At 42.2% G+C, this 9,555-nt stretch overlaps 1 protein-coding gene across 1 annotated transcript; it reads left to right on the forward strand.

Moving 5' to 3' along the window:
• Window positions 1-678: 678 nt before the first annotated feature.
• Window positions 679-1,122, forward strand: LOC138897359 (uncharacterized). Its single transcript, XM_070183322.1, has one exon. The coding sequence runs from the start codon at window positions 679-681 to the stop codon at window positions 1,120-1,122; it is 444 nt and encodes a 147-aa protein (XP_070039423.1).
• The last annotated feature ends 8,433 nt before the right edge of the window (window positions 1,123-9,555 follow it).

Below are 9,555 nucleotides of genomic sequence, written 5' to 3' on the forward strand. Positions count from 1 at the left end.
GGATCGTGTAATGAAACTGATTGTGAAATTGTTCCTCCTCTAACTCGTGTATTCCTTTAACTTTCAGTACATGGCACCTAAGAAGAGAGCAAGAACTGGCCAAGAAGTTAATGTCGCCTCAGGAGTGGCAGTTGAACCTTTATTTGGTGATGCGGTGAATACCCGAGGGGTGAGGATAATCCCCCGACTGCTACACTGCCTGATTCCACTACACCTAACCAAGCCACACCCGTGCATTCACCTACTGAGGGTGCAGCAGTTTCTCCAACCAATATTCCGGTTCCACCTCCAGCCTCAGCTTCCAGTTCTGGTATTTCTGATGGGGATCTTAGGTGAGCTATCCAGATGCTGACACAGATAGTGCCCTCTCAAACCCAGAGATCAAATGTTGCACCCACTTCTTCTAGCCAACAAGGGGATTCTAGTGGTTCCAGGGTGAACAAGTTTCTTCAGTTGGATCCTCCGGTGTTCACGGGTGCTAATCCCCAGGAGAACCCACAAGGCTTCATTGATGAGATGCATAAGACTCTCTGGGTTATGCGCGCTACTGAGACGTAAGGAGTGGAGTTGGTTGCCTACCGCCTGAAAGGGGTGGCCTATTCTTGGTTTGAGCTGTGGGAGGACTATCGGGAGGAAGGGAGCCCTCGAGCGAGGTGGAGTGAGTTTACTGATGCTTTCATGGACCATTTTTTGCTGGACGAGACTAGGGAAGCTAGTGCCGAAGAGTTTGAGAACCTTAAGCAAGGAAGTAAGAGTGTGTGGGAGTATCATAAGGATTTCGCGCATCTGTCTAAATATGCCATTCTCATGTTGCTTACTATGGAGGCTAGAGTGTGCCGGTTTGTGCAGGGCCTTAGCCCCTTGGTTATCAATGAGGCAGCTACAGCTGCTTTGAATTTATATATGAACTATGGAAAGATGGTAATATTTTCTCAAGCTACGGAGAACCGTAAGTGGAAGAGCAAAATGGAGCGAGAGGGTACCAGCAAGGCCCAGTCCGCGGACAACTTTGGTGAATCATTTGGTGGGGGAAGATCAGCTTTTAGGGGAGGGTCATCAGGGCCATCCCAGTCTTATTCTCAGTCTTCAGCCAGTGCACCACCAGCAAGGCCCAGTCAATAGCAGGGGAGTCGTTTTTAGCCCAACCAGGGAAGTAGGGGACCCCAACAATATGGCCGATCAGGAGGGAGATTCCAGCAGCAGTAGAGGCCCCCATGCCCCAGGTGTGGGAAGATGCACTTGGGGATCTGCTACATGGACCTACCTATATGTTACGGGTGCAGATTGAGGGGTCATATTCAGAGGGAGTGTCGTTCATCCCGCCAGGGAGCGGGCAGGGGCACAGCACAGCCATCTAGTTCTGTAGCTGCTACATCTTCAGCACCCCCTCCAGCTCGAGGTACTCCAGCACCAGCAAGGCGTGGTGCAGCTAGGGGTGGTGCGCAAAGTTCAAGAGGACCCAGCCATTTCTATGCTATGAGTGGTCGCCGAAGTGCAGAGGCTTCTCCAGATATTGTCACAGGTATATTGACTGTCCAATCTCATGATGTATATGCTCTTATTGATCCCAGTTCCACCTTGTCCTATGTTACCCCTTATGTTGCTATGGAATTTGGGATAGAACCGGAGCAGCTCCATGATCCGTTCTCTGTATCTAGTCCGGTTGGCGAGTCTATTCTGGCCGCATGGGTTTATTGGGGATTGTGTTGTCATGGTGCGTGGTCGGGACACCGTGGCCGATCTTATTGAATTGTGAATGGTCGATTTTGATGTAATTATGGGAATGGATTTTCTTTATTCATGTTTTGCCAAGCTCGATTGCTGAACTAGGACTGTGAGGTTTGAATTTCCAAATGAGCCAATTGTTGAGTGGAAGGGGGATAATGTAATGCCAAATGGTAGGTTTGTTTTTTACCTCAAGGCCACGAAGATGATTAATAAGGGGTGTATCTATCATTTGGTCCAGGTTATGGACACCGATGCTGAGGCGCCTGCACTATATTCTATGCTTGTGGTGAATGAATTTTTGAAGGTCTTTCCTGATGAGCTCCCTGGGATTCCGCCAGACTGGGAAATTGATTTTAGGATTGATGTAATGCCAGGCACGCAGCTTATATCTATTCCTTCCTATAGGATGGCACTCGCAGAATTGAAGGAGCTAAAGGAACAATTGAAGGATTTGTTAGAGAAGGGTTTCATCCGACCGAGTGTGTCACCATGGGGCGCACCGGTTCTCTTTGTGAGGAAGAAAGATGGATCACTAAGGATGTGTATTGACTACCAGCAGCTCAACAAAGTCATAATCAAAAACAAATACCCATTACCAAGAATAGATGATTTGTTTGATCAGTTACAGGGTGCTCGGTACTTCTCCAAAATTGATTTACGATCCGGGTACCACCAATAGAAGATCAGGGAGCAGGATATTCCGAAAACAACTTTTAGGACCCGGTATGGGCACTTTGAATTTCTGGTAATGTCTTTTGGGCTAACAAATGCCCTGGCGGCTTTCATGAATCTTATGAACCGGGTTTTCAAGCCTTTTTTCGATTCCTTTGTCATAGTATTTATTGACGATATTCTTGTGTATTCACGTGGTTGAGAGGACCATGCCGATAATCTCAAGGCAGTTTTGCAGACTCTTCATCAGCACCAATTTTACGCGAAATTTTCAAAATGTGAATTTTGGCTCGAGTCTATCATATTCTTGGGTCATATTGTCTCTAGAGAAGGAATTAAGGTCGACCCTCAAAAGATTGCAGTGGTGAAGAATTGGCATAGACCTACAACGCCAACCAAGATTCGTAGTTTCTTGGGCTTAACAGGGTATTACAGGAAGTTCTAAATTGACTTAGAAAGCAGGTAAGTTCCAATGGTCCGATGCTTGTGGAATGAGCTTCCAGGAGTTGAAATCAAGATTGACTACGGCGCCGGTTGTGACCCTGCTAGGGGGTACCGATGAGTTTGTTGTATATTGCAATGCTTCAAGGATTGGGCTTGGGTGTGTATTAATGCAACACGGCAAGGTTATAGCTTATGCTTCTAGACAACTCAAGAATCATGAAAAGAACTGTCCAACATATGACTTAGAACTTGCGGGGTGGTTTTTGCATTGAATATTTGGCGTCATTATTTGCATGGGGTCCATGTGGATGTATTCACGGACCACTATAACCATCAATATATTTTCAAACAAAAGGAGCTGAATCTGAGGCAGAGAAGATGGCTTGAGTTACTCAAGGATTACGACATCGATATCCTCTATCACCCGGGAAAAGCCTATGTGGTGGCGGATGCTCTTAGCCGGAAATCTATAGGAAGTTTGGCATTCTTGGAGGTATGTCAGAGGCCGTTGTCCAGGGAGGTTCACCAATTAGCTAGTTTGGGATTTCGTCTTATGTACTGAAGGAGGGGTAATTATGCGGAATAGGGCTGAATCATTGCTCATTGTGGAAGTCAAAGAGAAGCAATACGACGATCCATTGCTGGTACAACTGAAGAAGGGGATTCATAAACATAAAACTATGTCTTTTACTCTTTGCATGGATGATGGTATACTAAGGTACCAAGGGCGGCTATGTGTTCCAAATGTAGATGGTCTCCGGGAAAGAATCATGATCGAGGCTCACACTTCTAGGTATTCCGTGCACCCGAGCTCTACAAAAATGTATCATGATCTCAAGGAAGTCTATTGGTGGAATGACATGAAGAGGAATGTGGCAGACGTTGTGGCAAGGTTTCCTAATTTTTAGCAAGTGAAGGCCGAACACCAATGGCCTGGTGGGTTGGCATAGAACATAGAAATTCCAATGTGGAAGTGGGAAATGATGAATATGGATTTTGTGGTAGGATTACCACGCACTTCGTGCAAGTTTGACTCAATTTGGGTGATTGTGGATTGACTCACAAAATCAGCACATTTCTTGACAGTTAAATCTACCGACACAACTGAACAATATGCTCAATTGTATATCAAGAAAATAGTCAGGTTGCATGGCACTCCACTTTCTATCATTTCTAATCGAGGGGATCAGTTCACGGCAAATATTTGGAAGAGGTTTCAAGAAGGTTTGGGTACTCAGGTAAATCTGGGTAAAACCTTCCATCCATAGACCGATGGGCAGGCAGAGCGGACTATTCAGACGCTTGAGGATATATTGCGTGCTTGTGTTTTTGACTTCAAGGGTAGTTTGGATGATCGTTTGCCACTCATAGAGTTTGCTTATAACAAAAAATTTCATGCTTGTATCCAAATGGCACACTTTGAGGCATTGTATGGTAGGACATGTAGATCTCCCATTGGGTGGTTCGAATTTGGGGAAGCTAAGTTGATAGGACCAGACCTCGTGCATCAGGCTACGAAAAAAGTTAAGATCATTAAGGAGTGGTTGATGAGTGCTCAGAGTCGTCAGAAGTATTATTAGGATGTTCGTCGTAGGGATTTGGAGTTCAAAGAAGATGATTGGGTATTCTTGAAAATTTCCCCCACGAACGGTGTAATGCAATTCGGTAAGAAAGGGAAATTGAGTCCGAGGTATGTCGGACCATACAAAATCATTCAAAGGATCGATGAGGTGGCGTACAAGCTTGAGCTACTACCTGAGATGTCATTAGTGCACCCGGTGTTTCACATGTCTATGTTGAAGAAAGTAGTTAAAGATCCGACACTCATTGTTCCGGTTGAGGCTATTGACTTTAATGAGGAATTAACATATGAAGAGATTCCAGTTTCAATTGTTGATCGGAAAGTCCGAAAGTTGAGAAATAAAGAAATTGCATTTGTGAAAGTGCTATGGCGAAACCAACAGTCTTGAAGAGGCTATTTGGAAGCCGGGGAAGAAATGAAGATAAAGTATCCTTATTTGTTTGAATAGCCATGCATTTATAAAGTTGTAATTTATGAAAATTCTAAGAGTTACTTTCTGTGAATTATGTATCATTTGTAGAGTTGATATTAAGGGTGTTCTTTTCTTGATAATATATTGCTTGTGAGGCCACAGTTAGCGTTGTTATGAGTTATGTGACGTCAGTGGTTTATGTATATGTTTTAAGGATGTGTTTCTGGGGCCCTCTGACAGGTGGATTGGCCTAGTTACAGGGAAAACTCTGGCGAAATTTTTGGAATTTTAGGGAGTTAGTCAAATTTGGGGCTGATGGTGTGTGGTATGAAAACTGAGTTGCATAAGATACTAATAGTGAACCTTGACCCTAATTCGAGGACGAATGATCTTAAGTGGGGGGAGGATGTAAGGCCCCGTGAAAGTTTTCCTAAAAATCGGGGTTCAGTTATGCCGAGGTAGGCGTAGAGGTTAATAATAGTATAAATTCTTCACGGCGAGCAAGCTCGCCGCGGTTCAGACTCTTTGGATTGAACAGTGCATTAGGGAGTTGAAAGAAAATATTTGGTAGAAATAGGCATTTATGTGGCCCATTATGCAGCCGCATAATCACTCTGCGGCCCATTATGCGACCGCAGAGTGAGACATTCTTCTAGACCATTTCTTATGTCAATTTTGCGGCCCATTATGTGACAGCAAAACCATTTCGCGGGCCGCACTCTGATCGCATATCCAACTTTGAGATTTTTGCGGAGGTAGGTTCTCCGGCGCATTATGAGACTGCAGAACATGTGGGCCGCATAACAAACGGAGACATAGATAGATTTTTCCAGTTTCTTTTGGCACCAAATTGTGTGGCCGATATGCGGACCGCATATCCATTCTACAGTCGCATATGTGCCCGCAGATCCTGTCTTGGGGCTTCATTTTTGTGGTTTATAAATCCAACCCCATCTCCTTAAAACACATGCCATAGACCATTTTTGAGCATATTCCTAATATTCTGAGAAGTGAGAAAGAGTTCTTTGAGTGGGGGAGTGTCACGACCCAAACCGATGGGCCACAACGGGCACCCGTTATCTTACTCAACCGAGTACCAACATAATGTATCTTTTCGTATTATACTATTATAGGAAAATGAGACGGAAAGGCTATGGTGATATAACTAGAATAAAACATGTAATACCAACTTATACATATGACATATTGCCTATAAGACCAAAGTGGTCACTCGTACACTGAACATAGGCAGATAAGGACATACAATCTTTCATATACATGACATCTGTCTACAAGCCTCTAAGAATACATAATTGTCATAAAGGTCGGGACAGAGCCCCGCCATACCAATCAATACATATCTTAATTATACTGACCAAATAGCAACTCCGGAGCAAATGGAGCGCACCAATACCTTCCGCTGAGCTGATAGCCAACTTGGAGGACTCTCGACCTGTCTATCGGGACCTGTGGCCATGAAACGCAGCGTCCCCAGGCAAAAGGTACGTCAGTACAAATAATGTACCGAGTATATGTGGAATGAAAATCAGTAAATAATAGACATAAGAAACATGGAGTAAAAGACTTAACATATAAGTCTGAATAACTCTGTGAATCAATAGTATTTACAATGCCATGCATATGCGTATAAATGTCATACCATGCATAGGTATATGCATACATAACATCATCAAGCCTCTGAGGGCATACCATCATATCATCTCGGCCACTGTGGGCAAATCATCAACGTATACCAGCTGATCATGTGGTGGTATGTATATAACGCCATAACCTTTTTCCATATCCTATATACATATATATACATACATATACGCATATATAACGCCATCTGGTCATGGGTCAATGTACATGTATAAATGAATGCAATGCATGAGAAGTACGTCAATAAAATCTCTCGGAACGTCATAAGACCATTATGCCTTTGATTGATGCAATGAAATAAACTTTATCAACTTACGCATTTTTTGAGACCCTTGAATAGATGATAGAATAACAGGACACATGGGGAATCAATAACATAGGCATCTCTAGTATTTCTATGACTAGAGTCATTTATGAAAGTTGTGCATAATGCAATGCATGAGAAATACGTCATTAAAATCTCTCGGAATGTCATAAGACCATTATGCCTTTGATTGATGTCATGAAATAAACTTTATCAACTTACGCATTTTCTGAGACCCTTGAACAGATGATAGAATAATAGGACACATGGGGAATCAAGAACATAGGCATCTCTAGTATTTCTATGAATACAGTCATTTATGAAAGTTGTGCATTTGCTAGTTTCATGTATCGTATGGATCATGCGAAAAGGAAAGAAGTGATAGCCTTAACATACCTAAACCGATTCTCTTGACAATCCCTCTAACACATGTCTTTTGCTAAAATATATAACGGCAAGATCGGAGTAGGAAAAAATCCGTATGATATTCTTGAGAAAGATTATACCGGGCTTCCTTAGAATTGCAAAAATGTCACGTTGCTTAGATGCTAAGGAATTTTGTTTGAATTCTTGTTGAAGATCCGTTGCTTACCATTTTGCTATAAGCACCTCTCTTGGAATTAGAGAGGTCTTATGCTTTAATGGGTGTGGGGGCCACATTTCAAGGCTTGGTGTCACATAATCCTTTTAAATGGGCCACCTTTCAATCTCTTTTAAGAGACATTAAATGGGAAAGGGGGTGCTGCCACGTTGGGGCCTTTTTGGCTTCATCCAAGTTCTTAATTTATTATACTCTAATTCCTTAATTAAATAATTAATCTCCCATTAACCAATAATTAACCAATTACCCACATAATTAAGAATTATCTTAAATTAATTAAAATACAACTCACCTTTAGCATACCTTATACACCTCACTATCATGGTCATGTGGTACCTTGTATGGCACAAGTCCATAAATACCGGGTATTATAGCTTGGGCCGCATTTTATCTCAAAATGTCAAACTTCGACGATATTCATTCTCTTCGATTTGCTTACCCCCTCATCTTCACGAATTTACTCATCACATGTTTGAAATAGTATAATTCTTATAATCTCAAAGTAATCTCATCCCCAAACTTACGTCAATTAACTTACGAAGAAACTTTAATATACGAAAATGCGGGATGTAACATCTCATTTCTGAGCTTCCATCAATTTACATATGGCGTACTTTCACGAACGAAAACATGGGGTGTAACCTCATTCCCCCTTTTGAATATTCGTCCTCAAAAGTTGACTGATGCACTTATTATTTTCATAACTTATGTCTTCCGAATACTTTAGTACTCTCCTTACCATCTAGGAAACAGTTCAGTGAATAATTCCAAAGGCCAAGGAATTCCCCCCTTAGGCTTCTTCCTCACACCATGACTTGTGGTCGAAATCCTTCCAATGTCGTAACTGTTGCTACCTTCTATCATGCAGCCTGTACGACTCTAACCTTGTAAATGTGCCTATGCGACTCTTCTCTCCTTTTTCCTCTGGCTTTTAGCCAATCTCTAGGCCTCACTTTGTAAACATATAATGAGCTTGATAAGATATCCCTTTGGGCATCTATAGGTATACTAATGTTCTTCTCTCGGTACTTTGTCGAACATACAAATATTGCTATATCTTATTTCATATACCCAGTTATACATCCGTATGACTTTACTACATCTAGGTGGGTCATACGATACCATGACTCTTACTTCGATCTATCGTTACTAAGGTCTGCTACCAAACTCCAGCTTACTCTCGTTGCTTATCCTATATGTATAAGTCTAAGTCCTTTAATACTTCCTCATTATTCATCTTAAGAATGAAGGTCTAATCTCATCTCATACTTTGTGACTTTTATCCATCAATTCTCGATTCACCTCAATATTGATCTATAATATACCATTGATAACTTGACCTTTTATGTAATCACTAGTGCTCACGTTGCATCGTGGAACATTTGAAGTGATTCTCCTGATCCATTTGGGGGAGATACTGTAACGACCCGGCCGGTCGTTTTGAGAATTTAAGTCTCGTTTGGCGGCATAAGGCCCTGGGCAACTTCGTATTATGTGTATTGACTTGCGTGCTTTGTTGAATTCAGTTATCGGATGGTTCAAAGTTATTTGGGATACTTAGTACCTAAAATGGAAGCTTAAACCTTAGGATTTTGACCGTAGTCGAAATTGTGTGAAGATGACTTCGGAATGAAGTTTTGTCGATTCTGTTAGCTTCGTTGGGTGATTTTGGACTTAGGGGCGTGTTCGGATTGTGTTTAGGAGGTATGTAGCTCATTTAGGCTTGAAATGGCGGAAGTCAAAATTTTTGGAGATTTTGACCGGTAGTGGTCTTTTTGATATCATGGTCGGATTCCGTTTCTGGAAGTTGGAGTAGGTCCGTAATGTTGAATATGACTTGTGTGCAAAATTTGAGATCAATCGGGCGTGGTTTGATAGGTTTCAGCATCGGTTGTGGAAATTTGAAGTTTCAAGTTCATTAAGTTTGGATTGGAGAGTGATTCATAGTTTAGACATTGTTTGATGTGATTTGAGATCTCAAGCGAGTCCATATTATGTTATGGAACTTGTTGGTATGCTTGGATGGGGTCCCGGGGGCCCCGTGTGTGTTTCGGACGAGTTTCGAATGATTTTCATGGTTTTGAAGAGGTCTGGTTCTGGTGTTTTCGCACCTACGATGCTTTGGAGCTCAGGTGCGACTCCGCTTCTAC

Source organism: Nicotiana tomentosiformis, chromosome 8, assembly GCF_000390325.3.
Source record: "Nicotiana tomentosiformis chromosome 8, ASM39032v3, whole genome shotgun sequence".
In the NCBI taxonomy this organism is placed as follows: domain Eukaryota; kingdom Viridiplantae; phylum Streptophyta; class Magnoliopsida; order Solanales; family Solanaceae; genus Nicotiana; species Nicotiana tomentosiformis.

Coding starts and splice junctions, on each gene's coding strand:
- LOC138897359 (XM_070183322.1), top strand. CDS start 679: ATGGACCATTTTTTGCTGGACGAGACTAGGGAAGCTAGTGCCGAAGAG.